The sequence below is a fragment of the Semicossyphus pulcher genome, unplaced genomic scaffold, assembly GCF_022749685.1.
Source record: "Semicossyphus pulcher isolate SPU_LCO1_2020_fin unplaced genomic scaffold, fSemPul1.0.p SCAF_2, whole genome shotgun sequence".
Lineage (NCBI taxonomy): Eukaryota > Metazoa > Chordata > Actinopteri > Labriformes > Labridae > Semicossyphus > Semicossyphus pulcher.
Genome location: NW_027211693.1, coordinates 2,676,261 through 2,695,807, shown reverse-complemented (window position 1 = coordinate 2,695,807; position 19,547 = coordinate 2,676,261). Strand labels below are relative to the sequence as shown.

General features: G+C 40.8%; 2 protein-coding genes across 2 annotated transcripts; both read left to right on the top strand.

The window, feature by feature from the left end:
* The first annotated feature begins 577 nt into the window (after positions 1-577).
* Positions 578-13,176, top strand: cox18 (cytochrome c oxidase assembly factor COX18). The gene is made up of 7 exons (XM_069669838.1): positions 578-728; positions 1,785-2,263; positions 2,622-2,722; positions 3,244-3,398; positions 3,609-3,724; positions 4,404-4,511; positions 12,601-13,176. The coding sequence occupies exons 2-7, from the start codon at positions 1,796-1,798 to the stop codon at positions 12,760-12,762; spliced, it is 1,110 nt and encodes a 369-aa protein (XP_069525939.1). The 5' UTR covers positions 578-728; positions 1,785-1,795; the 3' UTR covers positions 12,763-13,176.
* A 1,501-nt stretch (positions 13,177-14,677) lies between these two features.
* On the top strand, positions 14,678-18,608 carry igfbp7 (insulin-like growth factor binding protein 7). Its single transcript, XM_069670568.1, has 5 exons — positions 14,678-15,174; positions 16,817-16,926; positions 17,569-17,676; positions 17,915-18,041; positions 18,158-18,608. The coding sequence occupies exons 1-5, from the start codon at positions 14,745-14,747 to the stop codon at positions 18,178-18,180; spliced, it is 798 nt and encodes a 265-aa protein (XP_069526669.1). The 5' UTR covers positions 14,678-14,744; the 3' UTR covers positions 18,181-18,608.
* The last annotated feature ends 939 nt before the right edge of the window (positions 18,609-19,547 follow it).

The following is a 19,547-nucleotide window of genomic DNA, read 5'->3' as shown; positions in this document are numbered from 1 at the left end:
TTATAATTCTCTGCAACAGCAGTATTTCTTTCAGTCCCTTTAAGGAGCTGCAGCACACCCTGTGGTAGTGCAGCAAAAATCACAGCATAGCTTGTTTATGAAAGTTTGACAGTTTGACATCTGTTCTTCCAGATAAAGTTAAATACATTTTGATCTAGTTTCTCAGAAACTACAGCGGGCATTTCTAGTGCTAGAGACAAATATACAGACCTTGATCTTCCTTCAGCTTTAGATAACAGCGTTCGGCCATTTAAAGATAGATCCCTCATTAACCACATATTGAATTTTCTTTCTATTTGTTGTAATCCTATTTTTAACCCTTTAGCAAAGATGAGAGCGAAAAGTTTTGCATCCTTATTTAATAGACTAATCGGTCTCCAGTTTTCAATGCTTCACTTGTCTTTCTTTGGCTTTGGAATTCGTTTTATCAATCCCTGTCTCAGAGTGTGGGGCAGCTCCTCCTTTTGTAGAGCCTCTTCAAACTCATACGTCTACGTATATACGTTATATCTATGCGTCTTCTCTCAATGACGTCACATTTACTCGACACACAGCGCTGGACACAGTGACGCCATATTTGTGGGACTCTGTGGTGCTTATGGTTGGTGAGATGAAGGTGAAAGACGAATAAAATCTTAGTTTTAATGATTCTTTCTCCTTCTCTGTCACACGGACTGTTTACACACAGAGACCCGGATACAGGTCACCTACCGGCTAACGTCACACAGGTACGTTCACGGTTTATTTGGGCTGTGGGATTATCATCACTGAAGCCTCTTTCACACATGCACTGCACTCCTGAACCTTTCATGACGTTACCCGGCTGGGATGCATGTGTGAATGCAAACGGTCGAATTTTAGACCCCGACTTTACTCCGACTTCCTCCTGCCAGCGGCTTAGCATCCTGTCGGGAGAAAGACCGTGTCGGCCGATGTGTGAACGCAACAGGAAATACTCTATACAACAGGATTTCTTTATAACTGTGCTTCATTCGTCTCCACTCCGTATTAGTGTTTGATGATTACTAAAATACTTTAATCTGCTGACCTTGTTTCTCTTCAGTTATTTCCCCCCCACACCTTCACCTGCTGTACCTGTTGTTGTAAGGTGACTCTGGGTCGGTGCCGTAAAACATTTTATTACTGTCTAATGATTTAAAAAAAAACCCGTTATCAATAAAGTTCTGATTCCATGAGTCACCATGGCAACGGGAAATAAAACGGAGACAGAAACATGGAGGTCGAGACAGGCTGTTCATTCATTCATCATTAAACACACTGTTACTTATGTGAGTGAATTCAGCATGTTCAGTTTGTGTTCTCAGTTGAACTCCACATATATATCCATGTTATAAAGCTGCAGGTTTCCACAGCTCTGACTACACCGTCTGTCCTGATCGTCCTTTATTGGACTTCATTGTTTTTATTGGGACACTTAGAAGCGTAAACGTTTCCCAGGTTAATAAAGTTATTTGAATGGAATTGAATTTTTAGTTGAGTGATGGATGAAAGATAATTCAGTAATCACATGATAATAAATAATTGTGCATATGTGACCTCTGATAACCCCTCGCTTCATTCGGCTGAAACACCTGGACAGGCGACCGAAGTATCAAAGTGATCAGAAGTGATCAGTTCTGACATTCGAACAACATGAGCATGTGATCCTGACACACCAGTATATACAGCCGTGTGTGTGTGTGTGTGTGTGTGTGTGTGTGTGTGTGTGTGTGTGTGTGTGTCGGTCTCTAATCATCTGACTCTCCTCGTGCTCCGTGTCTCAGAGCGGGTCACCATGCTGACTGTTGGCGGGTTGGGGAGATCCGGTGTCTTGCAGCTCCGCCTTCTGCAACTTCCTGCACATGGAGTGTGTTATTCTCCATTCAACATGAAGTCAACTCCACCTAGTCACACCTGCTCTGCACCTCCGTTTGCGGGACTCCTTACAGTCAGGTGTCACACATTACCTGTCAGGAACACAGCAAGTGTCAGGAAAATGTCAGGAGTCTGGAAAGCGTCAGGAGTCTGGAACACGTCAGGAGTCAGGAGGTCCTCAGGTGGTGCTGCTGCTGATGAAGGTGCAGCGAGCTGGTACAGTGGCCTGTCGGACTCGGTTCCGGTTCACCTGTTTGAACACTTCCTAGTAAGCATGCAGCAGGTGAGCGGGCTGCCATGGTGGCTGAGCATCGTTGTGGCAACGCTGTCAGTCAGGACACTCATCACTTTGCCGCTAGCTGCCTACCAGATGGTCATTATTGCCAAGGTAACTGTGGGTAAATTGTTAAAGATCAATTAACTGATTGATTGGTGGATACATTGATTTGTTAACAGAGTCATTTTAAATCTGAGACATTAAGAACTAAATACTGGACGTTTGAATTTATGATTAAAAGTGTTATAATAAACTTTCCGTCTGTCAGCGAATCAGCAATTAAAGTTAAACTTTTTTTTCAGGTGTTTTTTCAGTAAACGCCCGTCAATGATCACTAATGTTCCTTCATCACCATGGACATACACAAACAAGTTCACCCCCCCCTTCCTCTCTCCAAAAACTTAAATAAAATGACTACAGTACTTCTGTCTCCATCATGGTAACCATTGTAACCTCCAGGTGTTTGCAGGTAGAGGCGCTGCAGGCGGAGATCTCCGAGCTGGCAAAGAGACTGCGATACGAAGTTTCAGTCCGAGCAAGAGAGAGAGGCTGGACTGAGAAACAGAGCCGGTAAACAAACACACAAAGAAAAAAATATAAACACAAACAAACACAACAACCAAAGAAAAAAATATAAACACAAACAAACACAACAACCAAAGAAAAAAATATAAACACAAACAAACACAACAACCAAAGAAAAAAATATAAACACAAACAAACACAACAACCATAGAAAAAAATATAAACAAACAAACAAACAAAGAAAAAAAATATAAACACAAACAAACAAAGAAAAAATATAAACACAAACAAACAAAGAAAAAATATAAACACAAACAAACAAAGAAAAAAATATAAACACAAACAAACAAAGAAGAAATATAAACACAAACAAACAAAGAAAAAAATATAAACACTTGTACAGGGACAGTTTTTTTTTTACATAATTTGGTTCCTGACATGTTGGTGGGTCGGCAGGCTCCATCCTAACACAGACCAGCAGGCTCTGTAAGGTCCAGGTTCTGAGCAGAACCAGATGACGGGTGTTTGTGTTCCTGCAGTGGATCCTTTGCTCTGTTTGTGTTCAGGTTCCAGTTCCAGAAGAATCTGCGGCGAATCGTTTCTCAGCTCTACATCAGGGACAACTGTCACCCCTTTAAAGCCAGTCTGCTGGTCTGGGTCCAGCTGCCCCTGTGGATCAGCCTGTCCCTGGCCCTCCGGAACTTGAGTCTGGACCAATCTGGTAAGCCCACAAAGAGGCTGGACCAGTTCAACCTTAGTCCAGTAAGCCCACAAAGACTCTGGGCCAGTCCGATAACCTTGGACTAGGCCAGTCCGGTAAGCCAACAAAGAGTCTGGGCCAGTCCAATAACCTTGGACTGGACTGGTCTAGTTTACCTACATTGACCCTGCTTAAGTTCTGGTTTCTCTAACAGTGAACTATTCTCTGCAGCACTGCAGTCCGGTCTGGCATCAGGGGGCGCTCTGTGGTTCCCTGACCTCACCTCACCCGACTCCACCTGGATCCTCCCGGTCTGTCTAGGACTCACAAACCTTCTCATTGTAGAGGTCAGTGTCTTAGGTTTGTGATGACCTAATCTCTATTTACAGAACCAGAACACGTGCTGTCCACGTGTTCTGGTTTCCATTTGTGGTATGCTTGTAGTCCTAGTAATATTGACCAATCGCGTATAAGCAGGATGCAACGTATGCAGGAGAAACAGTCCGTGTGGAGAGCAAAAGCAGGCGGAACGTATTCCTCCATAATGAAATCCCAGCTCCCATCAGCGGCTGTCTGACAATGATTTAGCTTCTTATTAATCTCTATTAACAGACTCTGCATGCTAACAGCTAACAATCAGTTCTAGATCTAAAATTCAACTTGAGATAAATTCCCTGACACTGTGTCACGAAAGCTGTTCAGCGTTGAGATTCACCGACGTCCTTGAATGCATCGGAAATGATCGATCCGACCTCCGTTCTACAAACGAGAATTTTAAAAGTAGTTTTCTTCTGCTCTTGAGGACAGACCTGACAAAGCTTCGTTTGTACTTTTTACTAATCTGCATCATGATGCAGATAATGCAGCACGTGAAAAAGGAAGTAGTTTATTGATAACTGCCGGCTACGTGTCCCGGCACGTTCACAGGTGTGCCCAGAGGCTATTTGTCGTCAGACTATTGCTGATGGGATCCGAGATTGGTGATGATCTGATGATGTCACCTGACCTGCCTCTTTTATTCTTCAGGTGTTTTCTCTCCAAAGAGTCGACCCGACTCGTTTTCAAAAGTTTGTCACAAACTTCATCCGAATGTTTTCAGTCCTGATGATCCCGATCGCTGCAACAGTCCCCTCAGTAAGTGCAACAGTCAGTTAATCAATCAAATCATTCAATCAATCAACACACCGAACAGGGCAGATCAGGAGAGCGAGAGGGAGAAGGAGAAGCCATTTCAATAGATTAAGCTAGCTGCTAAGCTAACTGCTAAGCGAGTATAAAGGTAAAGGGTTTAGCAGATAAGTTGCTAATGTAACAACAAGTGTGCTTGATGAAAACTAGTGTTTGTTTAAGTACACAGCGGCTAAATAACCACAGTGGTGACAATTACAGAAGGTTCATCGATTTAGCTCGAGCTTTAGCAACAGCTACAAACAGCACAGGACAAGAGACAAAACAGGAAGTGACGCAATACACTCGCCGTAGTACAAACAGTGATTACTATTTACAGTCAGTAAAGACAGTCAGTGAATACAGTCAGTGAATACAGTCAGTAAAGACAGTCAGTGAATACAGTGAGTAAAGACAGTCAGTGAATACAGTCAGTAAATACAGTCAGTGAATACAGTGAGTAAAGGCAGTGAGTAAAGACAGTCAGTGAATACAGTCAGTAAATACAGTCAGTAAAGACAGTCAGTGAATACAGTCAGTAAAGACAGTCAGTGAATACAGTCAGTAAATACAGTCAGTGAATACAGTGAGTAAAGGCAGTGAGTAAAGACAGTCAGTGAATACAGTCAGTAAAGACAGTCAGTGAATACAGTCAGTAAATACAGTCAGTGAATACAGTGAGTAAAGGCAGTGAGTAAAGACAGTCAGTGAATACAGTCAGTAAATACAGTCAGTAAAGACAGTCAGTGAATACAGTGAGTAAAGACAGTCAGTGAATACAGTCAGTAAATACAGTCAGTAAAGACAGTCAGTGAATACAGTGAGTAAAGACAGTCAGTGAATACAGTGAGTAAAGACAGTCAGTGAATACAGTCAGTAAATACAGTCAGTGAATACAGTGAGTAAAGGCAGTGAGTAAAGACAGTCAGTGAATACAGTCAGTAAATACAGTCAGTAAAGACAGTCAGTGAATACAGTGAGTAAATACAGTCAGTGAATACAGTGAGTAAAGACAGTGAGTAAAGACAGTCAGTAAATACAGTCAGTGAATACAGTGAGTAAAGACAGTGAGTAAAGACAGTCAGTGAATACAGTCAGTAAATACAGTCAGTAAAGACAGTCAGTGAATACAGTGAGTAAAGACAGTCAGTGAATACAGTCAGTGAATACAGTGAGTAAAGACAGTCAGTGAATACAGTGAGTAAAGACAGTCAGTGAGTAAAGGCAGTGAGTAAAGACAGTCAGTGAATACAGTCAGTAAATACAGTGAGTAAAGACAGTCAGTGAGTAAAGGCAGTGAGTAAAGACAGTCAGTGAATACAGTCAGTAAATACAGTGAGTAAAGACAGTCAGTGAATACAGTCAGTAAATACAGTCAGTGAATACAGTGAGTAAAGACAGTCAGTGAATACAGTGAGTACAGACAGTCAGTGAATACAGTCGGTAAAGACAGTCAGTGAATACAGTCAGTAAATACAGTCGGTAAAGACAGTCAGTGAATACAGTCAGTAAATACAGTCAGTAAAGACAGTCAGTGAATACAGTCAGTAAAGACGGTCAGTGAATACAGTCAGTAAATACGGTCAGTAAAGACAGTCAGTGAATACAGTCAGTAAAGACAGTCAGTGAAGACAGTTAATAAATACAGTCAGTAAAGACAGTGAGTAAAGACAGTCAGTAAATACGGTCAGTGAATACAGTCAGTAAAGACGGTCAGTAAAGACAGTGAGTAAAGACAGTCAGTGAATACAGTCAGTAAATACAGTCAGTGAATACAGTCAATGAATACAGTCAGTAAAGACAGTCAGTGAATACAGTCAGTGAATACGGTCAGTAAAGACAGTCAGTGAATACAGTCAGTAAATACGGTCAGTAAAGACAGTCAGTGAATACAGTCAGTAAAGACAGTCAGTAAATACAGTCAGTGAATACAGTTAATAAATACAGTCAGTAAAGACAGTCAGTAAAGACAGTGAGTAAATACGGTCAGTGAATACAGTCAGTGAATACAGTCAGTAAAGACGGTCAGTAAAGACAGTCAGTAAAGACAGTCAGTAAAGACGGTCAGTAAATACAGTCAGTAAAGACAGTCAGTGAATACAGTCAGTGAATACAGTCAGTAAAGACAGTCAGTGAATACAGTCAGTGAATACAGTCAATGAATACAGTCAGTAAAGACAGTCGGTAAAGACAGTCAGTGAATACAGTCAGTGAAGACGGTCAGTAAAGACAGTCAGTGAATACAGTCAGTGAATACAGTCAATGAATACAGTCAGTAAAGACAGTCGGTAAAGACAGTCGGTAAAGACAGTCAGTAAATACGGTCAGTAAAGACAGTCAGTGAATACAGTCAGTGAATACAGTGAGTAAAGACAGTCAGTGAATACAGTCAGTAAAGACAGTCAGTGAATACAGTGAGTAAAGACAGTGAGTGAATACAGTCAGTAAATACAGTCAGTAAAGACAGTCAGTGAATACAGTCAGTGAATACAGTCAGTAAAGACAGTCAGTGAATACAGTCAGTGAATACAGTCAGTAAAGACAGTCAGTAAAGACAGTCAGTGAATACAGTCAGTGAATACAGTCAATAAAGACAGTCGGTAAAGACAGTCAGTGAATACAGTCAGTGAATACAGTCAGTGAATACAGTCAATGAATACAGTCAGTAAAGACAGTCAGTGAATACAGTCAGTGAATACAGTCAATAAAGACAGTCGGTAAAGACAGTCAGTGAATACAGTCAGTGAAGACGGTCAGTAAAGACAGTCAGTGAATACAGTCAGTGAATACAGTCAATGAATACAGTCAGTAAAGACAGTCGGTAAAGACAGTCAGTGAATACAGTCAGTAAATACGGTCAGTAAAGACAGTCAGTGAATACAGTCAGTGAATACAGTGAGTAAAGACAGTCAGTGAATACAGTCAGTAAAGACAGTCAGTGAATACAGTGAGTAAAGACAGTCAGTGAATACAGTCAGTGAATACAGTCAGTAAATACAGTCAGTAAAGACAGTCAGTGAATACAGTCAGCAAAGACTGTCAGTAAATACAGTCAGTAAAGACAGCCAGTGAATACAGTCAGTGAATACAGTCAGTAAAGACAGTCAGTGAATACAGTCAGTGAATACAGTCAGTAAAGACAGTCAGTAAAGACAGTCAGTGAATACAGTCAGTGAATACAGTCAATAAAGACAGTCGGTAAAGACAGTCAGTGAATACAGTCAGTAAATACGGTCAGTGAATACAGTCAGTAAAGACAGTCAGTGAATACAGTCAGTAAAGACAGTCAGTGAATACAGTCAGTGAATACAGTGAGTAAAGACAGTCAGTGAATACAGTCGGTAAAGAAGGTCAGTGAATACGGTCAGTAAAGACAGTCAGTGAAGACAGTCAGTAAAGACAGTCAGTGAATACAGTCAGTAAAGACGGTCAGTGAATACAGTCAGTAAATACAGTCAGTAAAGACAGTCAGTGAATACGGTCAGTAAAGACAGTCAGTGAATACAGTCAGTGAATACAGTCAGTGAATACAGTCAGTAAAGACAGTCAGTGAATACAGTGAGTAAAGACAGTCAGTGAAGACAGTCAATAAATACGGTCAGTGAATACAGTCAGTAAAGACGGTCAGTAAATACAGTCAGTAAAGACAGTGAGTAAAGACAGTCAGTGAAGACAGTCAGTAAAGACAGTCAGTAAAGACAGTCAGTGAATACAGTCAGTAAAGACAGTCGGTAAAGACAGTCAGTGAATACAGTCAGTGAATACAGTCAGTAAATACGGTCAGTAAAGACAGTCAGTGAATACAGTCAGTGAATACAGTGAGTAAAGACAGTCAGTGAATACAGTCAGTAAAGACAGTCAGTGAATACAGTGAGTAAAGACAGTCAGTGAATACAGTCAGTGAATACAGTCAGTAAATACAGTCAGTAAAGACAGTCAGTGAATACAGTCAGTGAATACAGTCAGTAAAGACAGTCAGTGAATGCAGTCAGTGAATGCAGTCAGTGAATACAGTCAGTAAAGACAGTCGGTAAAGACAGTCAGTGAATACAGTCAGTAATACGGTCAGTAAAGACAGTCAGTGAATACAGTCAGTGAATACAGTCAATGAATACAGTCAGTAAAGACAGTCGGTAAAGACAGTCAGTGAATACAGTCAGTAAATACGGTCAGTAAAGACAGTCAGTGAATACAGTCAGTGAATACAGTGAGTAAAGACAGTCAGTGAATACAGTCAGTAAAGACAGTCAGTGAATACAGTGAGTAAAGACAGTCAGTGAATACAGTCAGTGAATACAGTCAGTAAAGACAGTCAGTGAATACAGTCAGTGAATACAGTCAGTGAATACAGTCAGTGAATACAGTCAGTAAAGACAGTCAGTAAAGACAGTCAGTGAATACAGTCAGTGAATACAGTCAATAAAGACAGTCGGTAAAGACAGTCAGTGAATACAGTCAGTAAATACGGTCAGTGAATACAGTCAGTAAAGACAGTCAGTGAATACAGTCAGTAAAGACAGTCAGTGAATACAGTCAGTGAATACAGTCAGTAAATACGGTCAGTGAATACAGTCAGTAAAGACAGTCAGTGAATACAGTCAGTAAAGACAGTCAGTGAATACAGTCAGTGAATACAGTGAGTAAAGACAGTCAGTGAATACAGTCGGTAAAGACAGTCAGTGAATACGGTCAGTAAAGACAGTCAGTGAAGACAGTCAGTGAAGACAGTCAGTAAAGACAGTCAGTGAATACAGTCAGTGAATACAGTCAGTAAAGACAGTCAGTGAATACAGTGAGTAAAGACAGTCAGTGAAGACAGTCAATAAATACAGTCAGTGAAGACAGTCAGTAAATACAGTCAGTAAAGACAGTCAGTGAATACAGTGAGTAAAGACAGTCAGTGAAGACAGTCAATAAATACAGTCAGTGAAGACAGTCAGTAAAGACAGTGAGTAAAGACAGTCAGTAAATACGGTCAGTGAATACAGTCAGTAAAGACGGTCAGTAAATACAGTCAGTAAAGACAGTGAGTAAAGACAGTCAGTGAATACAGTCAGTAAAGACAGTCAGTGAATACAGTGAGTAAAGACAGTCAGTGAAGACAGTCAATAAATACGGTCAGTGAAGACGGTCAGTGAATACAGTCAGTAAAGACAGTCGGTAAAGACAGTCAGTGAATACAGTCAGTGAATACGGTCAGTAAAGACAGTCAGTGAATACAGTCAATAAAGACAGTCGGTAAAGACAGTCAGTGAATACAGTCAGTAAATACGGTCAGTAAAGACAGTCAGTGAATACAGTCGGTAAAGACAGTCAGTGAATACAGTCAGTAAAGACAGTCAGTGAATACAGTGAGTAAAGACAGTCAGTGAATACAGTCAGTAAATACGGTCAGTAAAGACAGTAAGTAAAGACAGTCAGTGAATACAGTCAGTAAAGACAGTCAGTGAATAGTGAGTAAAGACAGTGAGTAAAGACAGTCAGTGAATACAGTCAGTAAAGACAGTGAGTAAAGACAGTCAGTAAAGACAGTCAGTAAATACAGTCAGTAAATACGGTCAGTAAATACAGTCAGTAAAGACAGTGAGTAAAGACAGTGAGTAAAGACAGTCAGTGAATACAGTCAGTAAATACAGTCAGTAAAGACAGTCAGTGAATACAGTGAGTAAAGACAGTCAGTGAAGACAGTCAATAAATACAGTCAGTAAATGCAGTCAGTAAAGACAGTCAGTGAAGACAGTCAATAAATACAGTCAGTGAAGACAGTCAGTGAAGACAGTCAGTAAATACAGTCAGTAAATACGGTCAGTGAATACGGTCAGTGAATACAGTCAGTAAAGACGGTCAGTAAATACAGTCAGTGATTACAGTCAGTAAAGACAGTCAGTGAATACAGTCAGTAAAGACAGTCAGTAAATACGGTCAATAAATACAGTCAGTAAATACAGTCAGTAAAGACAGTCAATAAATACAGTCAGTAAAGACAGTCAGTGAAGACAGTGAGTAAAGACAGTCAGTGAAGACAGTCAGTAAAGACAGTCGGTAAAGACAGTCAGTAAAGACAGTCGGTAAAGACAGTCAGTGAATACAGTCAGTGAATACGGTCAGTAAAGACAGTCAGTGAATACAGTCAATAAAGACAGTCGGTAAAGACAGTCAGTGAATACAGTCAGTAAATACGGTCAGTAAAGACAGTCAGTGAATACAGTCGGTAAAGACAGTCAGTGAATACAGTGAGTAAAGACAGTCAGTGAATACAGTCAGTAAATACGGTCAGTAAAGACAGTAAGTAAAGACAGTCAGTGAATACAGTCAGTAAAGACAGTCAGTGAATAGTGAGTAAAGACAGTCAGTGAATACAGTCAGTAAATACGGTCAGTGAATACAGTCAGTAAAGACAGTCAGTGAATACAGTCAGTAAATACGGTCAGTAAAGACAGTAAGTAAAGACAGTCAGTGAATACAGTCAGTAAATACGGTCAGTAAAGACAGTAAGTAAAGACAGTCAGTGAATACAGTCAGTAAAGACAGTCAGTGAATACAGTCAGTAAATACGGTCAGTAAAGACAGTCAGTAAAGACAGTCAGTGAATACAGTCAGTAAATACGGTCAGTAAAGACAGTAAGTAAAGACAGTCAGTGAATACAGTCAGTAAAGACAGTCAGTAAATAGTGAGTAAAGACAGTGAGTAAAGACAGTCAGTGAATACAGTCAGTAAATACGGTCAGTGAATACAGTCAGTAAAGACAGTCAGTGAATACAGTCAGTAAAGACAGTGAGTAAAGACAGTCAGTAAAGACAGTCAGTAAATACAGTCAGTAAATACGGTCAGTGAATACAGTCAGTAAATACAGTCAGTAAATACAGTCAGTAAAGACAGTGAGTAAAGACAGTGAGTAAAGACAGTCAGTGAATACAGTCAGTAAATACAGTCAGTAAAGACAGTCAGTGAATACAGTGAGTAAAGACAGTCAGTGAAGACAGTCAATAAATACAGTCAGTAAATGCAGTCAGTAAAGACAGTCAGTGAAGACAGTCAGTAAATACGGTCAGTGAATACGGTCAGTGAATACAGTCAGTAAAGACAGTCAGTGAATACAGTCAATAAATACAGTCAGTGAAGACAGTCAGTGAAGACAGTCAGTAAATACAGTCAGTAAATACGGTCAGTGAATACGGTCAGTGAATACAGTCAGTAAAGACGGTCAGTAAATACAGTCAGTAAAGACAGTCAGTGAATACAGTCAGTAAAGACAGTCAGTAAATACGGTCAATAAATACAGTCAGTAAATACAGTCAGTAAAGACAGTCAATAAATACAGTCAGTAAAGACAGTCAGTGAAGACAGTCAATAAATACAGTCAGTGAAGACAGTCAGTAAATACAGTCAGTAAATACGGTCAGTAAATACGGTCAGTGAATACAGCAAAGACTGTCTTTGATGGCTGTACAGTGAGGGATCAGATGTAAACCTGGTTCTGGTTCCGGCTCAGAGGGATCAGATGTAAACCTGGTTCTGGTTCTGGCTCAGAGGGATCAGATGTAAACCTGGTTCTGGTTCCGGCTCAGAGGGATCAGATGTAAACCTGGTTCTGGTTCTGGCTCAGAGGGATCAGATGTAAACCTGGTTCTGGTTCTGGCTCAGAGGGATCAGATGTAACCCTGGTTCTGGTTCCGGCTCAGAGGGATCAGATGTAACCCTGGTGAGGTTGTGGGTGTCTGCAGGTTTATTGTTTCGTGTTCAGTCGTGTTCTCTGAAACATGCTCAGGGCTGTCCAACATTCCTGTTTGTCGCGTGTTCATCAGATTAAACACATTCAGACATGTTTATCAGCCTGATCAGCACCTGAGCTCAAAACATGTTTCTGAGACCTGAACTAGGACCTGGACCTTAACCATGTCCCAAGAGGTCCTTAAGTGTTATTATTTTGTTATTTTTAAAACAGCTGACAGCAAACACACACACACACGTCCGTATGTTTGACATAGTTAATGATGTTAAACTTCACGTTAGGTGTCTCTGATTCTCTAACACCAGTTCTCCCTCCCCTCCCAGTCCATGGCTCTGTACTGGTTTGTTTCCAGTCTGGTGGGATTCAGTCACAACCTCGTCCTTCGATCTGCTGCTGTCCACAAACTCCTGAAACTTCAGACTCGTCGATCAGAGTCTCCGTACAGAGACCTGCTGTCTGCATTCATCAACAAGTACTGCAAATGAGTACATTGAGTATTTATAATGAGTACACAGAGTACTGCTAGTATCAGATACTGCAGTGATTTACAGTTGCCTCTTGAACTGATGGAAAGTTTCATGTTAAGTTTGTTTCTGTAAATACACAAATAAAGCTGTGTGTGTGTGTGTGTGTGTGTGTGTGTGTGTGTGTGTGTGTGTGTGTGTGTGTGTGTGTGTGTGACATCCTGCTCTTACAGTTTATACAAAAACAGGAAGAACGTGACCTCTGAAATATTTCCTGTTTGTTCGTTTCCCACCAACCAGCTGAAACATTTCAACAATAAAAAAACCTTTAAACATTTTAGTGTTTTACTTTGAGACTTTTTAGACACTTTTAACAACTTTAATGTTTAATTAAATTTATCAAAATCAAATTTTATTTGTATAGCGCCAAATCATAACCAGGGTTATCTCGAGACACTTTACAGATCTCGAGACACTTTACAGTTTAATATATTTTTAAACTTCTAATAACCTTTAAACAATGTTTTAACATTTAAAACCTTTTAATGTGTTTTAACGTCTTGATGGTGTTTTCAGTATTTTATTGACACTTCAACAATGTTTCAACATTTTCTAACTTTTAAATTTTTATATTAGGGTTAACCCTAACCATGACATTTTAACTTTTTACAGTGTTTTCAAATGTTACATTTCAATAACACTTTGTCTACATCAATCAACAAGTTTTAAACAAAGTGAAACACTTTACGAGTTAAACACTAATTTAATATTTAATATGTATATATTGTAAAACGTTAAGTCATTCTGAATAACGTCACAAGTTTGTGATCACAGGTGTTGTGTACTTATCGATCAATTAATTAAAATAGATTAAAATGAATACAAATAGGTTTAAACACTTTTTTAATGGTTTAATAAAAGTGTAAAAATCTTTGTTCTGACTGGTCGGAGCATTTTTTTCTTTTTTGACTTTAATTAGATTTAAGCTGTTTTTAATATTCAGGTTTTTACAGCTTTAATCATTAGTAATTATTATGTTATCTAAGTATTATTTTATATTGTTGCAGTTATTACAGTTTCTAAGTTTGATTTAAAATGGACTGTATTTGTATGTCTCTTTTCTACTCTTCTGACCACTCAAAGCCGCTTTTACACTACATGTCACATTCACACGTTCAAACACCGATGGCAGTCATCACATTCATACCTGATGGCTAGGCCACCGGGAGCAGTTTGGGGTTCAATGTCTTGCTCAAGGACACTTGTAGACTGAGGGAGCTGGGGATCGAACCACCAACCTTCTGATTGAAAAACGACTCTGCCAGCCACAGCTGCACCATTTAAAGACAACTAGAGAAACAAACCTTTTTAACCATGTCAACCTAGAAGCACCTCGACCGGTTATAACCTGCTATTAACCTGCTATTAACTTGTTATTAACATGTTAACATGTTATTAACCTGTTATTAACCTGTTTACCTGTTATTAGGGCTGGCTCTGGCTTGGACCAGCCCATAGTTATGCTGCTATAGGTTTAGACTGCCGGGGGATCTGACACACCGAGCTCCTGTCTCTCTCGCTCTCTGTCTCTCTCTCTCCCACTTTCTCTGTATGCATTAAAGTTATATTAATGCATTTTATTAACTATGTATCCTGTATTATTAATGTCATTACAGTATTTATTATCTGCATGTTATTCATGTATTATTAATGCTAGCACTTATTAATTAGCATCTATCAGTTAAATCTTTTCTTCAGATGTCTTTCAAACAGAAAAATGTTTTATTTTATAACAAGCGTTTCTTTTTTAATTTTTGGCTCTAAACATTGAAAATAAATTAATAAATTATTGTTGGAGCTTTGATCCTCTGACATCAGGTCCTCAGGAAATGGGCGGAGTCAGCAGCTTTAAAGCTAACAGTGTGCAGATCAGAGCTCAGTATGTTCAGACCAGGACAGACCTGCAGACTTCATTAGACTTCATCAGACCTCATCGAACCACCATGAAGACTTTTACCGTCTTTCTGGTTCTAGTTCCGGTTCTGGCGCTCCTCTCGGTCCGTGTCTCGGCGGGTCCGGGATGTGGACCGTGTGACCCGGCTCAATGCGCTCCTCTCCCGGCGGAGGGCTGTCCTGCGGGTTCTATGATGGACTCCTGCGGCTGCTGCTCCGTGTGCGCAGCCGCGGAGGGAGAGCTGTGCGGGGGCCGCCGCGCGGCAGCGCGCCGCTGCGGCTCCGGCCTGGAGTGCGTCAAAAGCCACGAGGACAAAAAGAACAAGCTGGGAGTCTGCGCCTGCAAGAGCAACTACGAGGTCTGCGGCACCGACGGAGTGACGTACAGGAGCGGCTGCGCACTGAAGAGTGCCAGCCTGACAGCCGAGACCGAGGGAAAAGAACCCATCACCGTGCAGAACAAAGGGCGCTGCGCTACAGGTGAGACACACAGGTGTCTGTGTGCGCGGCAGGTGATGACAAAGTTTCACAGAGATACATTTTTGTTGAGATTTTTGTTAAAATACAAACATGTGAAACAAAGATAATAATAATAACAATAATAATAAGCGTTGCTAAAATATCAAATTTAACGGTTCGACAGACGATCATTTGTTTTAATCTCATCAAAGACTTTTTAAATGCAGACAGGAAAAACTTCAGAGACCACTGCATCAATCTGTTTTTCTCTGCTTCTACTGTTTACAAGTTTGTGTTTGTGTAAAATGAACTTAAGTTTTATTGTAAACGTTTCTCTCTACTTCAGAATCGTTCAGCATCATTCTCATTGAGGTCTTTTATTTGCAAAAAGTGACGAGAAACCAAAGGATGTTTTTCAGACCTGGAATAATGCAAATTGCTGTTGGGTGACGTTTGGCCGCTCTTGGTGCAGCTCGCCTTTGCTCGATGGATTGTGACCGTCCATCTTCCTCTTGATCACATTCAGGAGGTTTTAATGGGTCAGATCTCGATTGGGCTGGCCGTGACATGAAGAGGGAGATGCTGATTTAAGTAGCTTTTGGAGTTGTAGCTAATTTTTTTCTAAAGCTGTATATATGTGTGTGTGTGTGTGTGTGTGTGTGTGTGTGAGGGGTGAGGGGTGAGGGGGGTATGAGGGGTCCTGCGCTGACAGACTGCTTGGGTTTAGTTTAAACAGATGAAGCTCACACACTCTGACAGGAACAGACAGTGAGTGATGTTAATCCTCCTTCATCCCTATGAACACACTGAATTCTTTCTGCATGAAGACACTCACTGAGCGCGCTCAGAACAAACTGAATTCCTCTGAGGTCAACCAGGATTTTCTGTCTCTGACGGATTCCTGCGACCTGTTTCATCCTGTTTCAGGCTCCTGTGGAAACTTCTCCCCAACCAAACCTCATGTTAATTATGCATGATTTTACTGACTGTCACGAACATGTCTGTCTGTCTGTCTGTCTAACTGTCTGTCTGTCTGTCTCTCTCTCTCTCTGTCTGTCTGTCTGTCTGTCTGTCTAACTGTCTGTCTCTCTCTCTCTGTCTGTCTGTCTGTCTGTCTAACTGTCTGTCTCTCTGTCTAACTGTCTCTCTGTCTGTCTGTCTGTCTAACTGTCTCTCTCTCTTTCTGTCTGTCTAACGGTCTGTCTCTCTCTCTGTCTGTCTGTCTAACTGTTTGTCTCTCTCTCTCTTTCTGTCTGTCTGTCGGTCTCTCTGTCTAACTGTCTCTCTGTCTAACTGTCTCTCTCTCTTTCTGTCTGTCTAACGGTCTGTCTCTCTCTCTCTCTTTCTATCTTTCTAACTGTCTGTCTCTCTGTCTGTCTGTCTAACGGTCTGTCTATCTGTCTGTCTCTCTCTCTGTCTGTCTAACTGTTTGTCTCTCTCTCTCTTTCTGTCTGTCTAACTGTCTGTCTCTCTCTCTCTGTCTGTCTGTCTGTCTAACTGTCTGTCTCTCTCTCTCTGTCTGTCTGTCTGTCTAACTGTCTGTCTCTCTGTCCAACTGTCTCTCTGTCTGTCTGTCTGTCTGTCTAACTGTCTGTCTCTCTCTCTCTCTCTGTCTGTCTGTCTAACTGTCTGTCTCTCTCTCTCTCTGTCTGTCTTACTGTAGCTCCGGTCATCGTCACTCCTCCAGGTGAGGTGTACAACGTGAGCGGCTCTCAGGTGTACCTGAGCTGTGAGGCAGTAGGCGTGCCCACACCTGTGCTCACCTGGAAGAAGGTGAGTTTTTTTCATTTCTTGTGTTCAGTGTTCAGACAGGTAAGACAAACATGAAACTATTTAGAATCCACAGGTGAACATTCAGGTAAAAGTGATAAATTTACATTCAATGTTTGTGAAACAAACGCTAAGTGGAGCCGCTCAGTGCTGAGAGACATTAATAAACACAGTGTGTGTGACAGGTGGGCAGGTATAAACAGGTAAGAGGGTTTGATGTTATAAACTAAATTAAAGGGATTTCTGAGCTGCAGCGACGCCCCACTTCCTGTTTCAAGTCACTTCCTGTTTCCTGCTGCTAAAACAATAAGAGTCTGCAGAGCTCCACCTGAAAGTTTGAACAGGAAATACAGTTTAACTGTTGAGAAACTGAAGAACAAAGGAAACGCTAATAAACCTGGAACAAACCGACCAATCAGAGGCTGCAGCATCTCCATCAGACAAACTCCTTTAATTATAAAACAAATTAACGTTTTAAATATAAAATGTTTCATACAAAGAAATAAAGATGGTAAAAGATCAAAGATCATAAGAGATCAAATTTTAGAGATTTGATTTTTTTATAGTTTAAATAAATGAAGGTGAAGCTGTTACTGATACATCCGACGATGATGATGATGATGAATCGAGGGCATCTTCCTTCAGGTCCTCAGTGGGAAGAAGAGGATGGAGCTTCTTCCTGGAGACCGAGACAATCTGGCGATTCAGACGAGAGGAGGACCTGAGAAACACGAAGTGACCGGCTGGGTGCTGGTGAGTACAGAAACACACACACACACACACACACACACACACACACACAGTAAGGGATGTCATACACAAGTAAATGTATTACTGTTGTTGAAGGTTGTCTGTCGAATGTTTTGTCTTGTTTTGTTTGTATGGACCCCAGGAAGAATACTTGTTACCGCGGTAACAACTATGGGGATCCTAAATAAATAAAATAAAGTCTGTTGGACCAATGAGAAGCTTTGATATTGTTTGTGTACAGATCTCTCCTCTGACCAAAGAAGAAGAAGGTTCGTACGAATGTCACGCCACCAACGCTAAAGGAGAAGCTTCAGCTGTGGGAACTATACACCTGGTCGAGTCCATTGATGACATCATTGTCAAGAAAGGTAACCACCACTGTGACAACATCAAGGACAGATAACACAAAAACAAACTCAACAAAGAACACACATGTTCTCAGGTGTTATCAGCTGAAAATCTGACTGATGTCATTTCCTTTCAGTGATGAAGGAAGATGAGCTGTGATCAGCTGATCAGAGATCGATGGAGACGATCGTCAGCAGCTGAAGACGATTTTTTTTTCTGCAGTTTGAATATAGTTTTTAGTTCTTTTTTTGTTTAAAGATTTTAATCCTCTTCATAATTAAACTTTTAAATAGTCTTTTATTTTGTTATTGTTGTACACCTGAACGCACCAGAGATTTTAATGTTCATGCTAACAAGTGTTAGCCCTCAGGGGCCACATGTTCTCTGTGTTGGCCCTAATGAGGGGCCACGCGGCTGTAAGCCGTAGGAAATGTTTTTGTAAAATGTTTTTCCAAAAGAATCAGTAATCATCTGATCAGGTCTGAATTTTAAACTTTGATTTCTGTTTAACATTCAAACTTTTTTCTGAGTTTTGTTCAAATTATTTTGTTTCTGTGAACAAAATAAAATCTTAACTGTAAAACAAAGAGAGTTTGTGTTAAACTGATCAATAATCAATATTTGCGAGGTTTCTCTGCTGATTAAACCCACGACTTCAAAGTTTCCATGTTTCTGTAAAAGGAGAATTTATTTTATTTTAAACATGAAAGGGTCTTTATGTAACTTTCAGAAAATCCTCATTCCTAGCGACACGGTCGGCCGTTGAGGGAACTGCAGTCGACCTTCTTGTACGCGCTCACGCAGACACTCACACGCATGAACGAGCATCCGGGGTTTTTGCCGAAGACACACGACACTGAGCATGCTCAGTCTCTGAACTCACCGGCTCTGTTTACTTTTCACTGACGAGTCGTGCTCATTGAGCGGCATCATGTTGTCCAAAATCAACAGTTTGTCATCATACCTCAGTTAGTCTCATGTTAGCTGGTGAAGTTATGTGTCAAGCTAGACTGACAACACTGACATACACACTCAGGTAGTATTTTGGTTGTCATGACGTTAGCGAGCATGCTAAGGTTAGCCAACTAGCTCTATAATAAATACACTGCAGGACTCCGGCATTGTGCTTCGTAATCAAACGGCAAATTACACCGGCGAAGCAGCAAATCATCACGAACATTAGCCAGGCAGGGGGGGGGGCTGCTCTTGTGCTGTGAGAGAAAAAACACTGCACCCGGTGAGAAAACGCTGCACGCGGGTTTTGTTTCTATGACAACAATAAGTCGTGGGTCTGTTTTGATCCCCAAAGCAATCGAAGGTCTCCATGAGTCACATGCCCTGCTGATGTTGACTCTAGTTTTCGCCCTGACGTCGGTCACTTCCTGTTTGGTCAGACGGCTTCACTAGATAAAACTTATTTTAGTTTTTATTCTCGTGTGTAGTTTGTGTTGGTGTTGTTGTTGGTGCTGTCGTTTGTTGGCATCCGTCTCCATTTCACAGCTTGCGTTGTCTCGTGTTGCTCACTG